The sequence below is a fragment of the Chelmon rostratus genome, chromosome 17 (assembly GCF_017976325.1).
Source record: "Chelmon rostratus isolate fCheRos1 chromosome 17, fCheRos1.pri, whole genome shotgun sequence".
NCBI lineage: Eukaryota > Metazoa > Chordata > Actinopteri > Chaetodontiformes > Chaetodontidae > Chelmon > Chelmon rostratus.
This window is the reverse complement of record NC_055674.1, coordinates 5310649-5337562: the sequence shown is the minus strand read 5'-3', so window position 1 is coordinate 5337562 and position 26914 is coordinate 5310649. Positions and strand designations below refer to the sequence as shown.

The window sequence follows — 26914 nt, the reverse complement described above, 5'->3', positions numbered from 1 at the left end:
GGAAACCAGGGCAACCTCCAAGCTCACCCACCAATCACATCGCTCGCTCGCGCTCTCATCGCTGCAGCCGTTGACAGATGACCCCATCCACCCACCCCCACCCTAACCACCGCATACAGTCACAGGTGTATGCGAAAGCTGTGTCAGGACACCTGTTTGTGTGTGTGGCTCTCTAACAGAACAGGATGCACCAGCTTGTGTTTCATTTTGCAGCCGGTTTTGTGTGTGTGTCTGCATGCTGTGTTTGTGTTTCTTAGCAGAGTGAGAATCTTTACGCAGGAAATCACAGGGACCACCTTCGCGCTCAAGCAACGGATGTCTTTTTTTTTTTTTTTTTTTAATTTGCTCACCCAGGAACCAAAAATTTGCTTCCCTTGTTCTGCACGGAGGGAAATTCGCCATCAGAGAGAGCACATTAAACTGCTCTTCAAGCCCACAGTACGCACACACACACACACACACACATTCATCCCAGAAAAACACCAAGGTTACATAATGCAGAGTAGTACCTCAAAAGTACACGTTCACAAACAGCCAACCACAGCTCCTATCAGCGTTGCAGGACTCAAATGTGAACAGTGTTACAGAGCAGCAGAGAGCAGCAATAAAAGGTCCATTTATTTGCTTCAGCTTGTTGATGTTGTAACACAGCCACAGCGAGTTTGGGTAAGAAGAGACGCTTGGGTCCACGTTTGTATTTCATTCTTTGTCAGCCGCGGCCACCGCAGGCTAATGATAGGTTAAGAAAGACTCGAGTCCTTGAGGAAATGTGGAAATGAATGCAGAAGAAATCACACAAGAAAACAACGCGGGGCTCAGAGTCGAGGGGGCAGTCATCTCTGTGGTGTTGACAGTAGCCATACAGCCGCCATGCCTTCCCCGACTAACACCTGAGATTATAGCCTGGCTCGCACCATAGCGGAGGGCTGATCAGTTTTATTTAGACGAGACGCAGGAAGCGCGAAAGCAAGATTGAGAGATGTTTCAGTCAGGACGAAGCAAGCTCCTTGAGTTAATTTTTTTTTTTTTAAACATTTCTGATGTCCCCACCCGCCCCTGCTGTTGAACTCTGGGTGTGGAGCAATAACAGTGGCCTCAGTGTCAGTCTGGATTCCACTGTGTTTTGGGGAAAATTCCTCTTCGCTCCTAACAGTCATGTTATGGAAGCCAAGTGCAAATTGTGCCAAAATGCGAGTATGTAAGGATTGAGGGGAAGACAACACCCCGCTGTGTATCCTGTTTCTCCAGAGACTGGGAGAGAAAAGCGAGACAGATAGGTGGACGCGTTTTGACGTTTCCTAATTTCCAAGTGTAAACAATTCAATTGAATCTCGAGAACAAATGCGATTAGCAGCAAGAATTCGCTCAAGCTGCTCTCTCCTCCCCGAGCGGCGGGTAAGTGTTTGTGGATGGTCTTAAATCACACTCAACCTCTACCAAGAAGTAGTGGAAAGAAGTAGATGCAGAGGGCAAACTGCAAATCAGGACAGCAAGGACACAACAGGAACTGAAGCACCGGGTTAATGAAAGATTAATATTTTAATCTCTGTGCATATTTGTGAAGATTAGCTGCTAGCAGCAGGACTGTTCAAGCCCCTCTCCCCTCTTCTTTGTGGTCTGTGTATGTATGGATGGATGGATGCGTGTGACGGTGTGTATTTGTGAAGCGAGGGGTTCCTGGCACAGCTCAGCGGTCTTGTGATGGCAGATCAGGAGTTTGTTCTCATGGGATTCAGAAGCAGGTACCGTCTTCCTCCCACCATATTTCTTTGACTGGAAATGCCTTTTTACACGCCCGGGGTCTGAGAAACTGATTGGAGAGCAGTGTGATAGGAATAAAGATGTCTGCAGAAGCTCCCATTGCTCGCTGAGTGACTACAGCCGAAACAGAAGGGAATCACTGCGTTTATGACAGCAGCGTCAGTTAAATATTAATATGTGAGGCTGTACGTACGTGGGATTAGTGGATGCATCATCCTGTTGGACACTTTTTCACACCTGTATGGGAGGGTTGTTACTATGTGACAGAGCCATTTAGAAACCCCAACTCAGACAATGCACATTCGGCATTTTATCACCTTTTTTTTTATTATTTCCCTTCCAGCTCACGTAGACATCTGCGTGTGCTCTTGTGTTAAAACCTGTGTGTCAGAAGCAAACAGATGCACATTTGTTTGCACGTGTAAAACGATGCATGCAAGTGCATGATAGGTTATCACATGTATAATAACATGAATCCACATCCATTCAGCCTATAAATGACTCCTGAACATACAAAAACTTTAGCGTGTCACATATAAGCTGATGACGAACTTGTGATTGCATTAAACTCTCTGATGTGTGAGTCTCTCATACTGTATGCCTAAAGGAAGAGCAGTCAATGAAACAAAATGGCTCCCTTTGCTCAGTCATTGCCGGCAATTTGGCCGAGGTTTCCCTGGCAACGCAAACTTGGTTTCTCGCAGAGGACAAGGAGAGATGGTGCTGTTATAACGCTGCCGCAACAACACTCACATCCAACAGCAACAGCCTTGATTTTGTTTTCTCATCAGTTCTCCCCTCAGTGTCAGCAGGCGTGATCATAGTAATGCAGAGCAGTCTATTCATCTCTCATGAGCTCTCAGACGAGGAGCACAAATCAGAAATGTTCTTGGTCTTCACACTGAGGGGAGTGGGTTGTATTCAAGTTGTTTTTCTTGCCTTTTTTATGAAGGGACCAAAGAAATAAAAGTCTCTAAAATAAATGCCCCTTGTGAGTGTTTCTTGGTCAGAAATTAATAAAGAGGTTAATTTGATTTGGCATTAATGTTATCATTACATCTATTTGGCCAGTGCCACTGCTGTTAATGGGGTAATACTCAGGGACTAACTGCCGGGTCGTCGTTGAGGAAATTGTGCTCTTCGACTGGATCACTGGCTCAGAATGATTTTTAGATCAGATGAAGGAGCCAGAGGTGCATCAGCGTCATCTAAGACATTATGTTCTCCAAAAGATATAAAGACATGACATTCATTTTATTACATGTGAAAAATAAATTAACAGATTAAATTACTGCACAATTACTGGTCCAGTTACATTGAGTAGGCAAACTCAGCTATAAGAAGAACGTAGCTGTTCAAGGAACAACTATGTAGGTACACCAAGGATTAGGTGTAACAGTAACAGGAAGATTTTCAAATAAAAAATCTTCCTGTTACTTTTGCACAAGTCTAATCAAATGCATAAGCCGTCTCATGTGCCTGCTTCCTGCCTTTCTGATTATCGCACTTGGTGTGCACATTAAATGTTTGGGCTCAGTCGCCCAATCAAGATTTCACTTGATCCAGACCTGTCCAGCAGCCCGGCTATGTCATTAAAAATGGATGTAAATGCACGTGTTGCTTTGTGTGGCTTTAATCTGTGCTATCAGATAAGACGTGCTCTTTACGTGGTCATGCATAGATGACCTTTATGGATGCCTTTCAGTTCAGGTCCTCAAGCCAGCCTCCATTTCAAACAAGCCACTGCTTATCAGTAACCTATTACCTCTTCCTCTGGCTGCCTTAGCAAACATTGGCTGAGGCATTTGCCACAACTATGTACACACTTTCAAATACAGTGAGCACAAACACAGATGTATGAAACATCTACCGAAGCACAGAGCCTCACAGCACTCTCTCAGTAAAAGTTATCTTGGACAATGCAACACGTTTTGTTTTCAGCTGGCACGGTTTCGGAGGAGCCGTGTTTATGTAATTTGCGATAGAATGTCGCCCAGCTCTCCTCTCCTAACAAAACAGATACCTCAGCTGCATTTCTTGTCCTGTGGAATTTCAGACAGGTTGTCTTGAATAAGGGACCCAAAAAAAATTGGATGTGTCATTTGAGCTACAATGGCTACTTTCTCCAGAGTTGGATGTGTGTGCCTGTGCATCTGTGTGTGGGTGTCTATTCTCCCCAGGCCAATCGGACTAATGTGATTGTGTTTAATGCGCTCTTTACATACCCTCGAGCAAAACATCCACGCTGTTATTGACATGGCTTGTTTTGTACAATAAATAATGCGAATCACATTTACCTGCCATATAAAATGCATGTGGAATAGGAATTCTTAGATGCATCAGCCACTGTTGTGTTCAGCTTCCTGTCGGTCTTTGTGTTGCTTTGAACAACCTTGTTGCACTGAGCTTGACTCCCTGCGGGTCGTCGTTGCAGAGGAATCCATCAGAAGCCGCGTCCTAAACTACGCCCCTCTTCCTGCAGGTGGCGTGGGCATCGCTGCCACTCAGCTGTGCAAGACGGTGAAGGACGTGACTGTGTTCGGCACGGCGTCAGCCAGCAAGCACGAGACTATCAGCGAGGGTGGAGTCACGCACCCCATCGACTATCGCACCAAGGACTATGTGGAGGAAGTCCGCAAGATCAGTCCGAAAGGTGAGAAACTCGACCATCTGCACTCGCACAAACTGCTCTAAATTTGGAGTTTGTGTGTGGGGATTGGAGCTAATGTAAAATCAATGAATCTAAACTATCGATAAAAAAGGTTCGCAGTGGTATGATGATTGTTCCATAAAGCAAATAGTCCAGATGGATTATTACCACTGGCACAAAGCTGCATTTATTGATCGCTGTTGAACAAACTGCAGACAGTGGGATGAGACATTTTCATGCACTTTGTTTTTTTTTTTACTCATGACACCCTTCTCAGCAGAGCTGGCTGCCATGTTCACTAGACTGACAGCACGCAGGGAGTCATTTTACCAAGCAAACTCGTCTCACCAAGCAACGACAATAATGTAATCAATAATGTATGTGCAGAGTTATACGTGGAACCCTGGACTCGCTAAGAGGGGCGCACAAAGCGCTGCTTTTCAGCGAAACAGAACAACGTCCACTTCCTGTTTCTTTCTGTCGCCCACTGCTGTGCTCCTCGCAGGATGGAGACTGTTATTATGCTGGGGGCTCATTTCATAGTCCCCTCTCCAACCTGCCTCTGTTCTTTGTAGCATGAAGCTGGACAGATAGAGATAACAGAGACAGATATGAAGAGAGCGAGAACCGACACTGTAGACAGAATGTGTCTAATTAGAAGCCTGGATCAATGTGCAGCCCTGCTCGCTACCTTTCCCTCCGTCTTTGGCTCTCGGTCAATTCATGTGTGCCGTGGTCAAGGCAGCGTCCTGCTGTGAGCCTCCCGCAATCAATAGAAGCAGGGTTTAACGGAGCAAGGAGGGGTAGCCCAATTTGAGGAGTCCCCTCTGGCATAAAGGAACATCATTAAGGCCGAGCCCACATGGCCAGACGTTAATAAGCCACAGAGAAACCTTCATAGCGAGGTCGTTCTTTTCCATCTGTTCAGAGGTTTGTTTGTTAATCTCTCCACTTAGGAATGGAACAGACAACGACAGAGAGACATTTTATTCCTCTTGTCTTATCAGCGACAAGAATGAGAAAACAAGTAGGATCTCAGCCCGCGCTCCTCCTCTCCTCTCTTGGCATACGTATGGGTTCCTCTTCGTGTAAACATGGCACAACTTGGCTACACTCGCTACTCCTAGCGAACTCTGGCATGCGGAGGGGGCTGCTGAGGAGACTTGGCAGGCTGCTCTCGCTGAATTCAGACCAGCGATAAACTGTCCCCTTCTTCTCTCTTCTGCTTCAGGTCTGGACATAATACTGGACCCTCTTGGAGGATCAGACACCCATAAGGCCTACAACCTGCTGAAGCCTATGGGCAAACTTATCACCTATGGTAAGTATTAAAAAGACCTGAGTGTAGATCAGTTATGTTCAGTAAAGAGCCAAGTTCTGAGCAGCTCTATTTGAATTCTCACTGATTTAAGAAAGCACGAATAAACAAGAGTTTATGCAAATAGATTTGGTTCATATTTGGCAGAATGTTCACCAAACACCGCATTTTTCAGCACCACTTTTATGAGCCAAAGTCAAATAAAAATGGAGCCTTAAAAAAAGACTTCTCACGCAGCGCTTGCCCCCAGGCTGCATGAATCTCTCCAAGCAAGCTTCTCCAGATTGTCCATTTTTAAATCTACCAGAACTTCTTGTGTAATGCCTGAAACCAAACGTGTTTTATTAAGCTTGTTGGCAGCGCTGCACAGCATGGTAGGAAGCACAAAGGTTACCATAAGTTAACTCCATGGCTCGCTACCTGCACAAGCCAGCAGCCGACAGAAATACTCATAAACTGGGTATTTCTAAGCTTGTTTTCACTCTTACTGAAACTCATTAGCTTTACATCATTATTATCTGAAAGTTCTTTACTAAGTGGCATTTTTTTACAGCTTATTTGTTAAATATTACCCCACTTTATAGCAGCAGCTACTGTCATTTCCAGTCGCTCCACAGATCCTGGAGTTTAAGCAAACTAATACAGAACATGAAATAGTTGTGGGTTTCCACACTCGCCACAGAATAAAGCTGCTTCTTGGTGGGCAGTCTGACCTCTCTGCAGAGGTCCATGTCCTCAGTGTGCTGTGTGTCATCCGTGGGAAGGCCTTTACACTCGCTCTGTTGCGATGCCAATCTGGAACCAGCATGCATGCAACGGTGGGCGGGGTCGGCATCCACGGAGAACAGGGCCTTGCCTTTGCATGCTGCACAAAAACCCACTACCCAGCTTGGTGCCCCCCACCCTCGCCCATTCACCCTCTCTCACCCCTTCAGAACCCCCCTCCCAAGCTCCACCCCACCCTCCCGGTCCCTCGGTGCTGGCTGCTCCTCTTCCAGCTTATCAGAAGTATGCATGGCGGAACAATGGGCGTTCTATCCACACGAAACCTGGAATGTGTCTGAATGTAGCAGGCTGGGTCTCTCTCGTCTCTCAGAGCATGCTTTGTGTCCCCCGTTTCCCCCCGAGAGAGACAGAGACAGTGATAGCGCAGGAGGCCGTGCGACACAGAAGGAGATGCAGAGACAGCGAGTCCTGAAAAGGTTTAGGCCAATAAAGTTGGTCAATGGTCAAAAATGTAAAGATATTCAAATTTGCAAATTTGCCAGTTTTTTTTGCTGTGAATAGAGTTAGAGCAAAAGGAGAAAAGGGAGAAAGTGGGAGTGGGGGTATAGTTTGATAGAAAATGAACCAGGCCTTTAACAATTCGTCATCAGTAAATCTACAGAGATTTAGAGCTCACAAAAAAAACTCACTGTCCTTTCACCTTCCCTCTCTGCCAGGGACGGCTAACATGGTCGCGGGCCAGAAGAAGAACCTGCTCGCCGTGGCCAAGAACTGGTACCATCAGTTCTCCATCCACACACTCAGCCTCATCCAGGGGAACAAGTCGGTGTGCGGCTTCCACCTGGGCTACCTGGACGGGGAGATGGAGCTCATCACCCAGGCCATGAACACCATCCTGGATCTTTACAAAGAGGGCAAGGTCAAGCCCCGCATCGACTCCACTTGGCACCTTGAGCAGGTCCGTGTCTTTACACCTTTACACCTGGAATGAACATATTTCTCTGTGGGTTGTGATCATATATACAGTGAGATGATACTTTGATATACAGTTTTTACCAAGACAGACGTTAGGCCATTGCAGGCAGCTTTACAAAGAGTGAGCAGGACTGCACGAGTATATTTACAGGATCTGAATATCAATGAGTATTTAAATAAGCCAAAAACATTTTCATCTGTTTATTGCGTCTAAAAACATTTTTAGATGCAAAAATTCAGATGCAAAATTTCCAGTAAATTTAATAGAACACAAAAAGTAAAACAAACTCATAGCAATCAAAGCATTTCTATTTGAACTGCTGATTTTTTATGTCTTCTTTGGTTGAATCCATACTCAAAGATGTAATTCCATTAAACAGCCTTGCCTTGTGTGTGGATTCCAGATCCTTTCATGGCTGGTTGTCAGTGTGACTAAAAGCATCCCTGTGCGCCTCAGCATGGATGTCCAGGTGATTCATTGTGACATGTGTGCATTTGCACCTGAACGGCATCCATATTTACAGTGTGCGCTCACAGCCGCCCAGAATTCATGCGAATGCCAGGTGGGTTTGCGTGCGCTGGATCTGCAGGAGCTGGGTGTGGCTCGCCTTCAACGAGGCTTAGCGCTCAGCAGACGAAGTTTGTCCACAAGAAGCTCTGTGTCTCCTCTGGCATAACTCACTCAACCAGACAGAGTCAGATTGTTGCTGACCAAATTAACACTGCTAACAGATATGAATAGAGAGAGTGTGAAAAACACGGAGAGAATGAGGGAGTCAGAGGCTGACATCTTCTGTTGTCAAAGTTGGAGCTGGTCAGTGTTTTGGCCCGTGTGACTGCGGCCGGAGAGAAACACCCGCTGTCTTTCTCCGCCATCTGACGCTCTTTCTCTGCCTCTCCATCTGTCTGCTCTTTATATCCGACTATTTCTCTCTGTCTTTAGGTTATTGACTCCCTCTCTCTCCATCTCGCTGTATTCTCTCCTTCTCCCTCCTCGCAGTGCATCTTTTTTGCTTTTCCTCTCTTGTTGCTATGGTGACATCCTTTAGTCAGTGTGTGCGTCTGTCTTAGGGAGGGGCCCTGATGTATGAGAAAGAGACATGGAAGGAGCGTGGAAAAACAAAGGAGAGAAGAAGGTATATCTCAGTCTGGCTTTGGGGGGGTTGGGTGTGTGAAGTTTCGAGCGTGCCTCCGCTTGTGCTAGCATCAGAGACAAAAAGCTGTCGGGCGATAGATAATCAGATAAATGACTGATTATTACGAGCTGGGTGCAAATGCCACGCCCTGACTCCATCCATCACAGCCCCTCCTCCGCTGTCACTCTTCTTTTTTTTTGCTCCAATAATCAATAAACATTCTTGGACGATATTTGAAAATTAGCATCCTTCCTGCGGTTTCTCTTGCTTCATTATCTACATCTGCGCTGGTACCCAAGAGGATAATGGTCACGTCTGCAGCCGCAAATAGCACACTCCAGCCCGAGATGCCTGGGAGCCGGAGAGGTTGTGGGTGGAGTCGTCAGAGGAGCCTCAGACGCTCTCACTGTGACTTTCATTCACATTGAAGATGATTCTTATAATTCCCGGACTCACCCCTCCCTCCCTCTCAGTTTCGACGAGGCTTGTTCCTCATCTGAAGGACACCAGTTGCTCCCTTCGCCCCCCCTTCACTTTGAACTCCCACACTCCCCCTCTTTCCCATGTGCCTGAGTCGTCAGGGCCACGTTTCAGCCGGGCTTTACGTTGCTAGGAGATGGCCCTGTTGCCGTGGCATTGGTCGTTAGGTGGTCTGCCTGCCTCGCACGACGAGGGGGATTGGAGGAAGGAGGGAGGGGGAAGCGGCGGAGGCAGGAACAGACAGTGGACAGAGCTCGGTGGTCAAGAGGAGGGTGGGGCTGGTCTGGCTGTGATTCTCCTCTCGTCGTTATGAGTGACAGTCAGCGGGGCCAAGCTGGTCAATCGGTCATTTGATGGGGCTTTGGCTGATTGGCTGATTGACTGAGTGTCTGTTCACAAAAGATGACTCCATTATATTCAGCTTTTATGCCACAAAATATGTTTCAATTGAGCTCAGTAAAGATATTTACAAGTTCTGATTCTGTACAAAAATCTTCCACAATTTATCCACTTTGACATTTACCAGTTTTAATCTGACAGGTGCTGCTTCCTGGGATGAACCTGAGATGAACAAGCACCTTTAAAGTTCACATTTTTCCAAGCTGATCTTAAAAGCACACTCACATGCCTACATGTACATGTTTTTGCCATGCAGAAATCCCTCCTTAAAACTTTGAGTGTAAAGGGGGCAAAAGCAACAGTTCTGTGCAAGTATAGCTGGAAGTAATGTGACACTTTCGCAGTTTGATTTACACGAATCTTTTAAAGTTTTAGTCTAAAATTCCCTCTTTGTTTCCCTGAACTGTTTCTTTGCTGACCTGCAGTACAGGGATAATAATAACAAAAACAGGTCATTTTTCACTTAAACTCTGACGTTAAGTGGAGGACAGCAGCTTGATATCTCTAACACACTCTGCTGAAGCCTCATTATCGCCGCCTAAACTTTTTAACTGCAAAGACTTACATTGAAATTGCATTAGGAAATGAGCTCTTTGCAGCCAGTATGAACAGGAGAACCATGTGTTCATGTGGGCATGTGAGTGCTGCTTTAAGGCAGACTTGATTTGAACCTGTCTTTTAAGTATAATATAAAATAAAGGAGACGTAACACTATCCGATAGCAGTGGTTTATCGATTGATTCATCTGCAGCCTTTTCCATCAGCGGAAAAGGAGCACATTCAACAAAAATGAATCATTTACCGGCCTTATTCCTGCCACTGCTTCACAGCGTCATTTGACAAAAAACATGACATAAGATTCCACTTTAGAGCCGTGATTAAACTCCAGGATCAGATAGACCTGACACCTGAATAAGACCAGGAATGAAGGTTTCCGATCTGACGTTACACCCCATCTCTCACCCTGCAGGAAATCTCATTTCTGTGCTTAACTCAAAATGCACGACGATGAACACATTTTAATGTGGAGATCATATTGTCTAATTAAAATAAATGTGTTCAGTCGCATTGGGATATTAGATAAAAACGAAAAACAAGCCCCTACTTTCTGCTTCATCTCTGTTTTTCTTATTTAGAATCACAAACATTTCATTACATTTATACTTAATAAATTCTAATGCTGAGCGCATCTGTTGTTATTTATTTTGCTATCCTTTTTTCTCCTTTGCTTTATGCTGCTGCAACAATCTAATTTCCCCTCAAAGATTATTAAAGTCTCATCGAAACAAACGTAGTTTCTCCTATGGTGCATATTCAAGTGATATTTTAGGAGCACAAAGTGGTAAAATTTGTTTCCAGTCTGGTTTAGAGACAGAAGATTAGCAGCACAGAATGTGAAGATGCTAGCGCTGCAGCGCACATGTGCTGTTGTAGGAGAAGCTGGCTACTATCCTCAATGGATTTTTCTCAATGGCAGGTGTATTTAAAATCCTCGTCGCCCTCCTCTCCCCTTTCAGTCATTCATCTTGTCTTATATAACTGTCGTCTCTCCTCCAGGTGGGCGATGCCATGAGAAAGATGCAGGAGAGGAACAACATCGGCAAAGTGATCCTCACCACGGAGCCCATGCCCGAGGAGGAGAAGAAGGAAGAGCCTAAGAAGGAGGACAAGAAAGAGGACAAGAAGAAGGACGACAAGAAGAAGGACGACAAGAAGAAGGACGATGGCAAGAAGGAGGAGAAGAAGGACGACAAGAAGAAAGAGGAGGCCAAGAAGGAGGAGAAGAAGGAGGAGGAGAAGAAGGAGGAGGTCAAGAAGGAGGAGAAGTGAGAGGGAGGGATGGATAGTCAAGCAGACCAGCAGGGAGTTTGTGTCCTGGGAGCAGGGAGTGTGGTGGCGTGGGGGGGTGGAGATGGATGGGGTGGGAGGGTGGGGGTGGAGGGTAAGCAAGACTGGGAAGGAATTAGGGGGGTAGATTACAATATTATCACACCACTGTCAATCTTTCATCTCTTACACCTCCCCTCCGCCTCACCCTCTTGAGTCCTCAACGGCAGTGATAACTCAGGCCTGGCTCCACCCACCCACCCACCCACCCGCCTGCCCTGTTTTCTTGCCTTCATCTCTAAAAAAATTTCCAATCACTTGCCACACTTCGTAAACTCAGCACTCGAAAGATTCGTCCTATTGGGAATGACATAGACAAGAGGGCCGTGGAGGATTGTGGGTAGGGTCCAGGCCTGGGCCAAATTGCCGTTTCCTTGACAACTGTAGTCCCTGCTCGCACTCCGGCCCCACCCTCGACCCCCCTTGCCCCTCCGCACCTCAACTCCCACTGTGCTAAATTGTTCTGCTCTGACTTCCACCTGCCACCTCTTTTCCCCCCCTCCCCTCCCTCACTGTGCCGAGTTCCCCCCACCTCCCCACCCACCCACCCACACCACCACCACCATCGCCCCCACCCATCTACGGGCCGGACCCACAGACAGGCACAAAGGCAGGCAGATAAACGGAGAACCACACCCACCCACACGTTGCTCTTAGTGTCCAACGCTTAGTTATGTCACTGAGGATGAGTCAGAGATGCCTGTGATTGGCTGATGCGCCTCACCTCCCCTGGAGATATTTGCATCCTGGTTTTGATCAAGTTTGACTGCTCAGACAATGGTGTTAATGCTACAAGGCTTAACGATGCTTATCATTTCTATGGCCGTAGCTGGCATCGGTCTTCATCGGTGGCGAGGAAACCTCCATATTGCACGTGTTCCCACCACGTTGCTGTGAAGTTAATATTAGCGACTGCAGTTTTGCAGTTTTGCACTCGCCTGAATATGAATTTCCCTCATAATGAGCCTTTCTGTGCAGCGTTGAATAGGGAGGCAGAAATCATTGCTCAGCTTCCTTCTCCTTAGTTACAGATTTTTCTAGCTGACCAACTGTTGGCAAGAAGTGCACAGTGCCAATTAAGAGAGAATTTGTTTCTGTTCAAACAAGCCACAAATGCACACACACACACACACACACATGCGCACACAAACATACACACTCTGAATGTGATGAAAGAGGCACTGTCATGCTGAGACAGTGAAGCGTCTGAAATGAGCAAGTTAAGAAGGTGAATGCCAGTCCTTTTCCCTCAGGATCAGGCTTTCTCCCTCCCTGATCCTCCTCGAGGCATTCCATGGCATTCTGCTCCTTTCACAGCGACCGCTGGCCTGTCGATCACCCTGACCTGAGAGAGGAGAATTCAATTCAAGCTGGCGTCCATACTTCGCCTCCCCTCCTTCTCTCTACTCTACTCCACTCTCTCTCTCTCTCTCTCTCTCTCTCTCTCTCTCTCTCTCCCTCCCCTCCTCTTTCCATTTCCCTCTCTATGGTCGGCATAGCAACAGGCGTCAGGCTTGTCAGAGAAGGCACTGTGGTCTGTTTCTCTGACTCCCTCTCCCTGTGTCTCCCTTCTCTGCCTCCCGAACTCTATATTTGCTGGTGGTCGGTGCAGTTCAGCAGTATTCAACAGGTGTAAAATGTATTACGGATTTCGGATGATAAAAAGAAGAGGTGGGGCTTTTTTCAGTTTTCCCAAACAGTTTGCTCAAAGCGCTCTGAAATTCAAGCATTGACAATGTGTGCTTTAGCAGTATGCTGCCTAAGACGGCACACCGCTCCCCCTAATGTCAGTCGAGCATAATCCTCAGTATTTCATCACAAATCCCAGTGAGGGGACATTTATCGACCTGCCCGCCTGTCTGTGAGCCCGGCCTCAGTGTTGAGACTCAGATGGTGACTAGTGACTTTGTAAAAAACGAAAACAAAATGTTTGAAAAAAAAAAAAAAGAAAAAAGTTGTTGTGTTAGCATGAGAGGCCTCCCTCATGTGCTGTGTGTGGTGTGCCATTGTGTGTGAAGATGTGTGTGTCCTCAGGTCGTTTGTCAGGTTTTAAAAGCACCCACCCTACCCCTGCCACACACCCCCATCCCACCCCACTACTCCGCTACAGTATTATGTAGCTCCCACTCTGCCCTCCCTTCTGACTCTCTCTGTCCCTCCTGTCTGATAAGAGGCCTGTGTTATGAGGACAGTTGGTATTAGTATTTTGCACTCTGCTCGCTGATCTTAATGCACTTACGAGCATGGCAGTCGCACTCCAGTCCCACGCAGGCTTTGATTCTGCCCCGGGTTTGCAGCCTGTTTCCCATCATCCCCTCCCAGTGTATCTGCCGAAGCTCAGCGAAAGCACAGGTGGCACACACACACATAGAAACACACACTCATGTAAAGGTCCGCTCATTTTAAGCTTGCCAGTCCCCGCCTGGGCCAACTTCTCCTGGGTGGCAGCTAAAATCAAAGCATTCATCCATCCTTGACTGTGGGAGGTAAAATGTGGAGCAGGGTGGAGTGAACTGGGCTGGAGTGCGAGCGCCACGCTGGTGTGGGGAGTGACTGTGTCCTGTCAGCCTCTGGTTAGTGTTCTGTTCTAATCTGCTGGGCTCCCTTTGTGAACCTGTGGACGGTGCTTCTGTTCCGAGTGCCATGTGAGAAACAAACGCTTCAGTAAAAACAAAAAAAAAGAAATAAAAAGGATGTTTTACTTAATATGTTATTTTAATTTACCTTTATATTTCCATTTGTTTGTTTGTTTTGTTATCCAAGGGTTTAAAGTTCAAAGCTCATACTCTTTATGTGGGGACCTGCCAACCTGCACTCCTTTTAAATGTGACAAAGTCATTCTGTTGGTCCGAACCATGTGTGCCAAATTGTATGTATACTGTATTCCTCTGTCAATGCTTTGAATATTAACAGTGCATAAAAAATATGAAGAAAATTCTGTTTTTGGATGCATTTCCATCAACCTTGAAGAAAAATGAAAAGTCGTCATAGCGTGACAGATTTGTATCCCAAACGCTCATGGGTGCTGACAGAATTTTTTGCTGCCGTTTACAAAAGGTTTAACTCAATTTGTAGTTTTTGATTGGTTGTAGTCTTGCTCAAGCATGGGCCTGCACTGTGCCTCTCTCCTTGCACACAGTTTACCTCAATCCGAGGCGCCTCCCTCCATATTTATATCCTTTTCACTGTGTTTTACCAGCTCTCACGTCGTGTCGACCGCAACAGGTCGCTTCCTCCTAAGTGTTTACAACCATAATATTCGTATCACAGTGAAAAGGATCCGTACATGGTGCATTTAAGGTTCAAAACTACACCGAAAGACATATAGATTCACAGAAATCTGCAAAATCCCTCCGAGTCCAAAGCTTCATGGTATTCCTCTCTATGGATTTCTATTTCTTTCAGTTTGTTTCCAAATGGCTTGTACAGCAAGTGAGGGAGCAGATGTTCTCACACAGCTGTGCAGAGATGCCAATAGTGTAACACTATTGCTGCTCAAAAACTCCATCTTATTGGCTGATCATAGCTCAGCCCTGGCCTGCCCCAGACACAACATTTCCGCTTTACAACTGATCTCAGTTCACTCAAGGATTATTAGAGACATTCCTCCTTTCCTGTGCTGCATCTGCAGAGCCTCTTGGCCGGTGCAACAGTCGCAGTCCAGCAGCAGCCAGCCAAAACGCCTCTCCATGTCACCCCCTTCTCTCTCTCTCCATACACATTCATAGCAAATAAAACATTACTTTGACATCTGGAATTTGGAATTGCCTGCGTGCATCGGCATGTGGAAAACAGATTATAATCTTTTTCTTTCTTTCAACATTTTCCCCTTCCTGCTTTTGAGCTAAGATGCCTTTGAGATGAACTCAATCAGTTGGGGCGGGTGACCTGCTGCCTGAGAGCACTTCCACCATGGTGAAACTGCAGTGTATGTCATCTTGAAATGGTTTCCCAGTCATTCCAGACACTTATGCAAGAGTACTAAGCAACTCAGAGATGCACAGGAGAAGAACAGTGTTTCAAAGTAAAAACAAACAAAAAAAAATCTGAACATTTGCAGTTTTAGATTTGATATTACTAATTAACACTCGTAGTTTTAGGTCTGAAAAACGCACTAAGACAATGAGTGTAGTGTTTCCGATAGCTACTCTTCCGTCTGTCTTGTCTTGTATAGCTGAAGTCCCTCACAGGCACCCACCGTATATCTTTGAGGTGAATTTCTTTCTGTTCTATATGGTTTCTCAGGTCATTCCAAACAGCAGTTTTCTTCACTTACTTTTGCATTTACTCACACACAACACAACATCATTCTGTTTCACTGTGTTTCACTGAATTCACTGCGCAAACCGTTACGCCAACCTTCCCTCACACGTCCATGTTTGATGTAAGCTTTAGTATTCAGAGTCAGAAGAGAGGCTCTGTCAACGGGCTATGTCCAAATTCAGAGCCGCTGCGTTCACTTATCCACACTGAGAACCCGAACTACCACATCTGCCTGCAGCTATCATTTCCTTAGCATTCATTTTTAAGGCATTGCAATGCGGGAACATCACAGAAACATTGCAGACATGCTACGGAAGTACAACCTGGCTGGGCTTGTCATGTACAGTACTAGGATGCATGTGTAGTCAACCAGAATATAAGGCATGTGTTTATGTACAGCTCAACTTCTCTTTCTACCATAGTTTAGTAGTCATGTAGTGGCGTGGTGTGACGGAGGAGAATGCCCTTCCAGTCGTGTCGAGTTGCCAACTGAAGCCAGTCCACTGCCCCCCTGTGCCACCTGACTTCCTGTCCTCACCTTCAGCATGGGCACCGCACGGCCAGCTGGTGCATTCATGATACACCTTAACCTATCTCTGGGAATGCTTCAGAAACTTGCCTCACATCCATCCCACTACACACCTCCGTTAGAGTTCAGTCTCCACTGGTAATTGTCTACAAGGCATACTCAACAGGTTGATTTCTAAGCTAGTTTCCTCCACTCTGTCCTTCCTCCTTGTTGTTTTTTTTTCCCCTGATGCAAACACTCTTCTCGTCTCGACTTTGTTTTTTAAACCCTTTGAATTGATGCTGCTTCTGTGCTTGACTCTGGGTTTACTGCGTGGTGCCATGTTGTCCACATGGCCTCTAGAGCTTGTAACGCTTCAGTGTGTAATGTTACCATATGCCTTACATGTTTTCCAGGACTAATAAAAAAAGCATAACAAAACGCCAGTAGATGTGCTTTTTTATTTCTGCGCCCATTCTGAAATCCCCTCAAGGAAGATTTTGACAGTCATTCATTTTATTCCCCAAACTCTACAGTGCTATACACACAATACAGAACACATTTTTTACAAAATGAAGTTGAAACTGTGAGAAAACGTTCAGGAAAGCCACGTGAATGATGGTGGTTGGTCACACTTCTCATTTTACAGTTTGAATAAATCTTAAAGAAAGCAAGAGTGAGGCAGGTTGTAGAAAAAAAAATAGCTGCAATGAGAGCTCCATTATTGGAAAAAAAAACCTTCAGTTTCTATATACATTTGCTCAAATTTAGCAATATAACCTGGAATTAACCATGATACAAATATATTGCAAATGGCTCTAACCACAAAGATTTTAAAAAATATGAACGACGTAAAAGAGCTCCTCCTCTGACTGCCTTTATTCTCAAGACCTGGCTGGTGCCTCCTCAATCCCATGTGAGGCCAAGACCCCTGACAGGTGAGTGAGGTAAGTCGAATCTGGGTATCCGTTCCTGAGAGAGACAACAAGGAGACCGTTCATCAGCTGCACCAACGACCTTTAATTCGACAGACATTCCCACTGGCCTCACTCACCCTGATTTGCCTCCATATAGGCTGGTCTTGTGGGGGATGCAGTTCCAGGTGACCCTGCCCTCTGTCTCTTTTTCCGTCACTGTGAAGGTGAGTCCATGCCTGAAGGCTCTCTGCAGCCTGGGCAGCAGCTTCCTCGTCTTCTCGCAGTCAGGAAGAAAGGCTTCAAACACCCCTCCTTGATACGGTTTTCCTGGAGAAGGGTGACCCTCCTGGTAAGACAGAGAGCAAAACCCACAGTTGTAAACAAAGTCTTATAAGCTAAAAGCTAAGTCTTAAAGCTCATTAGCATGTTAGCAGCAAACTGCAAACTGAGTGTCACTTTTAATTTTGATGACTTTAAACAAATGTGCTATCTGATGCTTCCTGAACACTCCTGGAGAAGAAACTTGTCACTTCCTACGCAACACTTCAATGTATTTTCCAGCGCTCTAAAAATAATAATAGGATCTCAAGTTAATCTAAATGCTTGTTGAGATCATGTAGGAGTCAACCCAGTTGTGGAAATGTGTAATAAATACCTTACACAGAATAACACCATGTTCTGTGAAGTGCTATCAAGTAAAACAGAAAAACACATGAATGATTCACTGACACTGGTGTATAATCGCCAGTAAAAAGCACATTATGTGTTGTTTCTTCCAGGATGAAAGATTAACAGGCACTCCAGTACGTTCTGTGAAAGGTCTCTCATAGATACAACAGTTATCAGAGAGAATATGTTTAAAATAAGCCCGTCACCTTTTGGATGCCATCAGGAATGCAGTAGGTGATCTTGATGGCGGTGTCTCTCTTGTGACCTGGTACAGTGATGTGGAGTTTCGAGAAGCTCATTTTGCCCGGGATGTCACGTGGCGGCGACTCATGGCAAACTCTGCAGTGGATGTGTACAGTGTCCAGGCACTTCGAGCAAAAGGCAGCCCCACACTTAGCTCTCACCATCGACCTCTCGGTCTCCCCACACACGCAGAGGCACGCCGGACCTCCGGGACCTGGCCTGGGTCCCTCTGGGGAGTCCTCGAGCTCTGTTTGTCTTTGCTGTAAACTGTTCTGTTGGGTGGAATGCATCATTCTCTCTTTTGTATGAAGGTCTGTATCAGTGGGGGTTGTTGCTGACCCGTCACCATTTACATGTCTCGCACTTTTATCATTTCCTGTTTCAGAGCGGTTGACGAAAGTGTCAGTCTTTTGTCCATCCATCTCCACTGTACCTACAGCTTTCACTTTCTCCTTAACGACAGGGTCTTTCCTCGCTGACAGCTGGCTAACGGATCCATTCACAAGCTCTGTCTCTCGGATGTCACTGCCGCTATGTTTTGTTCTCCTTTCATGACTACTACGAGTCCCAGCAGCGCTGCCGGTTTGGCTGTCTGGCATCAACTGAAGATTACTGTGACAGTGTAGACTACTGCTTCTGTCCTCATTCGTTTGTTCGAATGTGGATGTATTCCTTTTGGAGGTAGAGAAGTCCTGCTGCTCAGATATTTGGGCTAAATCTCCAGAAAACACCTCCTGCAGTGAAGCACCTACCTGAGAACACAACTGTTCTGGACCGAGAAGAAACAAGTTCGTCTTTGAAATCTGGATGGTAACCTTCTTGAACCGGCTCCGCACCTCTGCGCAACAAGCCTGTAAGGTTTCATCTGCGGCGTCTGTGATACCCAGCTCTGACAAGTGCAGTTCCTGCACAGAGAAGTCTACGTCAACCAAATCAACCAGCTTCTGCAGACCCAGCTGACATGAACTCACTTTGGATGAGTTTGCCCCTCTTAAGGTGACAGTCACATCACTTCTGCCATCAGAGTCGCTCTCTTTCATCTGCACATCGGAAGTCAGGTCGTCCACTCGGGTGCTAAAGGCCTCTTTTATGTGCTGCCACATCGCAAAGGTAACTGTAATCTCTGCACTATAGCCTCCCTGCTTGTCCTTCCGTATTTGGTTATTGAAGCTGGAGGACCTGGGCCGGGCTCTGACTGTGGACTTGCTGGTGTCGTCTTGACTCTTCCGACCCGAAACTTGGGCCTTCTTCTGAGGCGTTCCTGAGAAACTACTGGCTCGCTTCAAGGTGGATCCAGACCCAGCAGATGGAAGTGGAGTACCTCCAGACAGACTGTACTCAGTTGTGCTGAGGGGGGATGTAAAACTCTTGGGTCGATTATCAATTAAATGTGAGTTAAAGGAGGTTTTACTCTGAATAGAAGCAGCTGAAGGCCAAACATCTCCACTCTTAAACAAGATGTCCCCTCCAGTGATTTGGAATAATCCTCTGGAGACTCTTTCACCAGGAATCTCCGCTGTTTCTGACAGCACATCATGCCCTAACATTGGCCCAAGGCGTGTTTGTCTACCGGGGGATGAGAGCCCTCCTCGCAAGCTGAAGTCAGTCGGTCGACTGCCTAATGCAGCCAGGCCTGAATCTTTAAACCGAGCAGCTAGTTTATACCTTCTGGCCCCTTCAGCTCTCCTCTCTTCCTCTTCTGACTTCAGCAGCTGATCCATCCTCTCATCCATAGGATCTACAGAGGAGGACATGGTGAGGGGGACTCTCTGCTCATCAGCCTGACTTGATGAACCTGAATCATATGAAGGAAATCTAAGAAGACTGGCTACATCCTCCTTTTTTCTCCTCACTTCGCTGTGGTCCAGGAGAAACTGCTTGGCCTCAGACACGTCACTATTGCTCCCGATAATGTAAAGATTTTGGTCATCTTCTGTCACAAGAAGCTTGGGAAGTCTGACACTTAAGTCCTCCTTCGCCCTTTGTAGTTCCCCCTTCGGGGACAGGATGATCTTCGGGAGGTTGGCTCGACAGATCTTTGTCTGATTCTCTTGGAAAAAAATACTTATTGCCTTTCTTGCCAACTTCAGGCACTCCTGATCTTGACCATCCTCCCCCACAGCTGTTGCAACCTGCAAAAACAGACTAGTCAACCCCTGATTTGTCATATCGATCACATCAACACCATACTGACTAAGGATATCCTGGTATTCCTTGTGGCAGTGTTTCTGCAGGTACTGGAACATGTCTGCATCCACAATTAGTAAGAAGTCCTCCTCTGACGTTGTTGGATGCCCAGGAAGCTGCAGAGCTGCACCCTCTGTCTGGCCAGGATCTTCCCAGCTGTAACCACCAGGTGTCAGGTCTCCATGTGAGTTGGACTCATCAGAAGACCTGGCAGCGTGAACTTTCTCGCTTTGCTCTCTTCGCTTATTAGGTTTCCTGCTCTGATCTTCTGACTCCTGAGTGTGACACTTCTGTGCTCTCTGAACAGACCTGGAGCCACTGGTGGCAGGTTGACCTGAGTCTTCTGCTGATTGTGGGCCAAGCAGTTGTGCCAAGGCAGCCTGGACTTTGGAATAGGCGCCATGCAATGTGTACAATTCCACAGTAGCATCGTAGTTTATCTGGATATCAGGGTGGCTCATATGAAGGCTCGTTAATGCCATTTGTCCTCCAGGAAGCTGGCTGTAGTCGACTGCTGCAGATAAACTTAGGATGACCTATGATGACAGATGAGACATTTCTGGGTTTTACTGTACATTCAGCATTTGTTGACATATTCCCAAACATTCTAGCTAAATATACAGTACCTTGTCTGGGTCCAGGCTTTCGTGGTGCTCAGTTACAATGACTTTATACTCCTTCCCATCCACTTCCAGAATGTGCTGGCTGTGTTGAATAACTCTCTGTGCCACTGTGTGAGAGGGGTCACCAGAGGGAAATCAATCTCAGTCTGGGAAGCATCCTGACTAAGCTCTTTTACCATTGGCTACTCCATTGACTTGCATGCCAACATTCCAGCTCAGTGTAAATCACTGGTGACAGCCAACATAGTGCAATACATTATGTTAGTAATCTCTGCAAATTATTGCAACTAAAGTTTGGAGTTTGTAGAGTGAGAATTAATGAAGCATTCACTGCTGTATTGTGAGACCTGTGTGTTAGTTAATATAATAATATTGTTTTAAAAAATCCCTCTCCCTTCCACTTCATATGCACGGACATGCACACATCCTGACCCTACTGACCTCTACTGTCCTCAAAGGTGATGAGAGCAAAGACGGGCGTTGCCTTGGCAATGGTGACACAATCTATTTCTCCTCCTCCGTTCCTGGCCCTCAGGAAGTGGATATATAGCTTGTCTTTCAGCCTGTCATCCTCAGTGTCAGCGGGCAGACCACTCACCCTCACAGTCCTGCCCGGCTGCGCCATCTGCTGGACGAAACAATCACTGCTGTGAAGAATGCAAGACGACAACAACACAAAAATCTCATGATTCTGTACAAATGGAGAGTATGAATATAGGGTGATGAGGGAAAAAAACAAGCTGCAACACCTCTTCGTGGAGATGTTAATGTTAAATTATCAGACACCCATTCAAAGACCCCACCCTTGCAAACAGGAAGGAAGACATATTTGATAATACAACACCCTCTATTGGGGGTTACTAGGACACTACATCAGCATAACTCAAAAATTTCCATTTCGGGTGCCGTCACCAATGAGACTTTTTTTGTTGAAATTCTGAGCAAATAACTGGCAATGAGGTTCAAACCTTCCTCTAAAGTCGTTGTTGTTGTTGTTGTTGTTGTTGTTTTCAATCATTGACAGGCTGAAATGATGACATACTGTGACAAATTATATTCTTTTATCTAAAAATCATAACTTTTTATGCTTAGGGTTTATTTGTTTGCTTGTTTTTGCTTGTTTGTGCTGTGTAATGTTAAAGAAAACGCGTTGCCCTCTTTTAGTTTAAATCCCCTCGCGCAATATAGATAGAAGCGTTAAAATGGTCAATAACATGTGACAGATGTTGAAGTTAACGCCCCTTCTTTCCCATTCCACCTACAGTTTGCTGCTGTCGTATTGGAAACTAATCGGCAAAGAATAACATGCTCCAAAAACAGCATTTATTCATTAATGAGATTATACGTTTTCCACACGCGATAGATAATTGTAGCTGTAAAATTTGCATGATCTATGTTGAATTCTCCACTCATCTGGTGTAATTTGCTGCCCTCCTGCAAGATGTGCGCAGAATCTTTAGTGTTTATTGGTACAGGATGTCAAAAACGGCATGTACAGGCGAGAAGGAAAGCCACATTGCAGAGCTGAGAGTCAAGGAAGTGAAAAATCGGACAAATCTAAACTGACAATCTGCCTCTAACACTATCGACGGATCTTCTGCTCGCGCCCTGCCCTGCAATTATCTGTCACCAAATATCATGGATATCTTTAGGAGGCGTAGTGATTACTGACCTTATTTCACGGCGGTTTCTCGCTATTCTTCAAAGACCGTCATACTTTTCAACGGTGGAAGAAAAATGAAACTACAAACTGTCGTGTGATTTGTCATGACCCCGGGAGGGGGCGACCAAGTGCCTACTGTATAACACAAGCAGGCCTGTACTTGACAAAAGTGTTCCGACAGATAATTGTTTTTTTTTTTAAATAAGATATTACATTAAAAAAACATATGATAAATGTGAAACGTTATATGTTGTTAAACATTAAGCCAGTGGCAAACATTAATTACCTTTTATTTCACAGTAGTCATCTCATGGCCCCTCAGATTTATGTTGTGACCCTTTCAAGGGGTAAGACCCGTAATTTGGGACTCACTGGATTAAACTACCCAACCGTAGTAGGTAGTAGTTAAAATTTGCTCCACCTTAAACAGCTACAAACATAAAATCGTATGCTTGCACATGCATCAGTATTAACAATCTAATATTGTGGGGCATGAAGAGGAATTATGATTTCAATATTTTATTTATTTATGTATCTATTCAATCAGTCGCGCGACTAATTAATCCTTCAGTCACCTGAGGTACAGCCAGACTCTAAAAACAATAGGTGGCAGTAGCGGCTCATTACATTGAATACCAGAGAAGAAGAGGTCCGTCTTTTGGCCAATCACAGGATACGTTTCTATGCGTAGTGCGCATGCGCTGTGGCGCAGATATTTCATGTGTTCTACGTCGTGTCCGGTGGAGGTCATAGACATCTGAACAAAACTGAGGTAAGTAATGACATGTAGTGTGTTTCATGACTTTAAAAATACGTAATTGTATAGTCAAACGTGTGTGTAGCAATAATTTCACCGTAATCTGGATGCGTTTTCTTCATTGTTATCTATAAATGACGTTATTCTACAAGTGTTGAGTACGGGCGAACACGAGCGATCACTTTGCATGTCCATCAGGGAGAGACAACATGCGTAACGTTACAGCCACCCGGCGTGCCATTTAGACATAGCTGACACAAGCCTTAATGTCGTTTTAATGTATCTCTAATGATGTATTTGTTGTTCTTTACATGTCGTAAACCCTAAATTACAGTGTTCGGTTTAGTCTGCTTTGCTTGCCAGCTGTCTCAGATAGCTGAAGAGCTAATGCTAACTAGTGAGCTAAGTTAGCTAACACCCACAGCCTTGGCATCTCTCAGGTCAAGGCCACCCCTTACTGGATGTAAGGGATTTAGACTAGCTTTCCAAGTGCCGTCACAAACACTTAAATGGTTTATATTGCCTAAGACTAATGGTGATGTGTACTAATTGTATCAACCTCTTGTCTTGCTTTCACTGCCAATAGATTGCTGTCATGGCTAAGCTGTTCGAGTCTATTGGGAAGTTGGGGCTGGCCCTCGCCATTGGTGGAGGTGTTGTGAACTCTGCGCTTTTCAATGGTGGGTGCTGGTCAGTTGGATACCTAACAGCACATGTTTATGGATAGTGGTGGTCATCCCAGCCTACTTTTTAACCTTACTGACAAGTGATTCCTTGATGAGAGACACTACAGTCAAGAAACCTGAGCAATCCTCAAGTGTCAAATAAGACCACCAACTGGCTCACGGAGTGATTATTGTGGTATTACAGCTGTTTTCAAGATGCACAAGTCATCACACTTCACTGCAGCGTCTCCAAAATAGGACAGTAAATTTAAAATGTCACAGTGTTCAAGAGAGCTGTCAGTGTACTGCAACAAATACATGTAGACACAAGCAAAAGTAAATGAAGAAAATATCTTCATCACTTTGACAAGAAACAGGCAGCATTTGGAAAACATATCTGCAAATAAATTAAAATGTTGAAATACTCCCAAGTCCAGAACAACACAACATAAGTTTCTGGGAGACACTGAAAACTGACAAATACTTTGATAATTCGTTAGTGATGTTTGAATGGAGCCAACTGTGTTTATTGTAGTTTTAACATTCTGATTGTGTAATTGTGATGTTAAAAACCGGTATGCTGTACACACAAGCTGAGAGCAGAGAGACTAACTATCCTCCCTCCTACAGTTGATGCAGGGCACCAGGCTGTGATATTTGACCGGTTCAGAGGAGTGCAAGATGCTGTTGTTGGTGAAGGGACCCACTTCCTCATTCCCTGGGTCCAGAAACCTATCATCTTTGATTGCCGTTCCCGTCCACGCAACGTGCCTGTCATCACAGGCAGCAAAGGTACAGCAGTTATCTACTAACCTGCTGTAATGCAGTCCTCAATTTTTTGTGCCTCTTAAAACTCAGTTGGCTGTATGGGTTCTCTGAGTATACACCCAGCCTCTTTGAAATGTTAGATTTCTTTTTATAAGGAGAAAAATAAATTAGCACGGTTAATATATATATTGAAAACATTACCAAGAATATATCACTGATTTTGTACATAGGAGGTTATAATCTATGAAAAACATGTTTTTTTCCACTTGAAGGCCAATATGTGTAGAAAGCATTACATTTTAATCATTCCCCCCCACAGATCTGCAGAATGTAAACATCACATTGCGTATCCTCTTCCGGCCGGTGACCACCCAGCTGCCACGCATCTTCACCAGTATTGGTGAGGACTATGATGAAAGGGTGCTGCCATCCATCACCACAGAAGTTTTAAAAGCTGTAGTGGTGAGTATCAGTCAAGAAGAGTAATTACAAAAAAATGAATGTAGGTTTTTGTTATGAATGAGCTGATTAACTGACCCATAAACCACTGTGTGTTTGTCTCTTGACAGGCTCGGTTTGATGCTGGTGAACTCATCACCCAGAGAGAGCTTGTGTCTCGGCAGGTTAGTGAGGACCTTACGGAAAGAGCCTCCACCTTCGGCCTTATCTTGGATGACGTTTCACTGGTATGAAGCTGCTGGAAAATTTTGCAACAATGTCCATATCATATTTTCACTCAGATTTTAACCTGGAGAAACAACTGTAATATGTTCTTTCAGACACACTTGACCTTTGGCAAGGAATTCACAGAGGCTGTTGAGATGAAGCAGGTGGCTCAGCAGGAGGCCGAGAGGGCCCGTTTTGTTGTAGAAAAGGTATTATTTTGAACACACAGGTCATCCATGTCTTTCCAAACTGCTTGTGCATTCAGAACATTTGAATGTGATCTCTGTGAGGAAAAAGGTGGCAGGATGTGAGTTACGGTAGCTCACAAAATCTTCTTTTTACCCTTTATAGGCAGAGCAACAAAAGCAGGCGGCCATCATTTCAGCAGAGGGAGATTCCCAAGCTGCCTTGCTCATCGCCAACTCCCTGATGGAAGCTGGTGATGGTCTGGTAGAGCTACGTAAGCTGGAGGCAGCTGAAGACATCGCTCTCCAGCTCTCCCGCTCACGCAATGTCACTTACCTGCCCTCAGGACAGGGCACGTTGCTCCAGCTGCCCCAGTGATAACATCTCACCAAGTGTCTTCCCCGCTCTTGCTGTCATCAGCCGTTACAAGGGCCATTGAAGGAGTGGTTGGAGGATTCAATAAAGGACTCTCAACTTCACACATTCCTCCCACTCTTTCTCTAACCAACTCTGGACAGTGCTCTGCTGATAGCAGTACGGTGGGAGACAAAGTGAGAGGTCTGCGATAGCTACATTTATGAAGTCCACCTATGTGTGAGGAAGTGGAGGGTACCTATATATATATATAGTTCTTTTCAAAAGAATTGACAATGCAGTAAATTCTCTAAAGATTTGTCTTTGCTACATTGTGATTCAGAGCACTGCATGTGTGGAAAGCAGCAGAGTGATTTTAACATCTAGGGAAAATCACTTGTGATTCCTTTAAAAGATATGATAAAATGTGAATGATAAATGCCTTTACTCTGTTATTGTTAGGCTAGAAGTGGTCATCAAATTGTTTAAATTCAAATTAAAATCTGTAATGAAAGGCTCTCCTTTGGATTCACTGACAACTGACCAGAGATGATTTATTCATTTGACCAACATTAAAATGGAATATGCCTGCCAGATAGTAGAGGATGATCCGTCATTCTTTGCAGTTGTCGCTGTGTGCTTCATTTGTGTGGAGAAATTGTAAGCCCCGTGTTTAATAAATGGCAAAACGTAACAATAAAATTGTCTTTCTACCTCCAAGTGGTCAGGCTTGTTGTTTAAGGCCTCAGACGTGAATGTACTCTTTTCTATTGAGTGTAAACATAATAGTCCCCAGAGGGGGGTGCATCATAATTACTTTTTGAAAAAAATAATACAGTAGAGGAGCAGTCAACTGCATGGTTCATTTTTTTCCTTAATAAACGCTCCTTTATGATGGTTCAAAACTGACAAAATAGTTTATCTGTTACGGGTATCTGATAGAGTGAAAGTTATGTGATTTTTTGGGAAGAAATGCTTATGCAACTAGGATAAATTGCAACGTGAAATTGTGAAATATCAGTTTAATGAAATTAATTTCAAAAGAACGCATGGTTGAGATTAAGATTATTGCATTTTAGACGTTTTATATCTATCGATTTTTAAACCCTTATT

General features: G+C 45.1%; 3 protein-coding genes across 5 annotated transcripts in view; 2 read left to right on the top strand and 1 right to left on the bottom strand.

The window, feature by feature from the left end:
* The window catches only part of vat1 (vesicle amine transport 1), a 29331-nt gene extending 12799 nt beyond the window's left edge, over window positions 1–16532 (top strand). Inside the window, exons 3-6 of the mRNA XM_041956168.1 lie at window positions 4244–4414; window positions 5643–5732; window positions 7172–7413; window positions 11003–16532. Coding sequence (XP_041812102.1) covers window positions 4244–4414; window positions 5643–5732; window positions 7172–7413; window positions 11003–11275 — 776 coding nt within the window. The 3' untranslated portion in view covers window positions 11276–16532. The remainder of the gene's footprint in view (window positions 1–4243; window positions 4415–5642; window positions 5733–7171; window positions 7414–11002) is intronic.
* A 20-nt stretch (window positions 16533–16552) lies between these two features.
* Window positions 16553–22479, bottom strand: si:busm1-163l24.3. Of its 3 annotated transcripts, none has more exons than XM_041956166.1 (6): window positions 22415–22479; window positions 21184–21367; window positions 20746–20849; window positions 17896–20655; window positions 17158–17366; window positions 16553–17075 (listed from the first exon to the last, which is right to left on the bottom strand). In XM_041956166.1, exons 2-6 carry the CDS (start codon window positions 21365–21367, stop codon window positions 16988–16990), a joined length of 3345 nt encoding a protein of 1114 aa, XP_041812100.1. In that variant the 5' UTR covers window positions 22415–22479; the 3' UTR covers window positions 16553–16987. The 3 variants fall into 3 exon arrangements, with proteins under 3 accessions (XP_041812100.1, XP_041812099.1, XP_041812101.1); XM_041956165.1 differs by having other exon boundaries at window positions 21184–21389; window positions 22415–22467; XM_041956167.1 differs by having other exon boundaries at window positions 21184–21386; window positions 22415–22467.
* A 631-nt stretch (window positions 22480–23110) lies between these two features.
* phb (prohibitin) lies at window positions 23111–26521 on the top strand. The gene is made up of 7 exons (XM_041957200.1): window positions 23111–23177; window positions 23749–23842; window positions 24458–24619; window positions 24915–25057; window positions 25165–25281; window positions 25375–25470; window positions 25613–26521. The coding sequence occupies exons 2-7, from the start codon at window positions 23758–23760 to the stop codon at window positions 25823–25825; spliced, it is 816 nt and encodes a 271-aa protein (XP_041813134.1). The 5' UTR covers window positions 23111–23177; window positions 23749–23757; the 3' UTR covers window positions 25826–26521.
* Window positions 26522–26914: the final 393 nt, after the last annotated feature.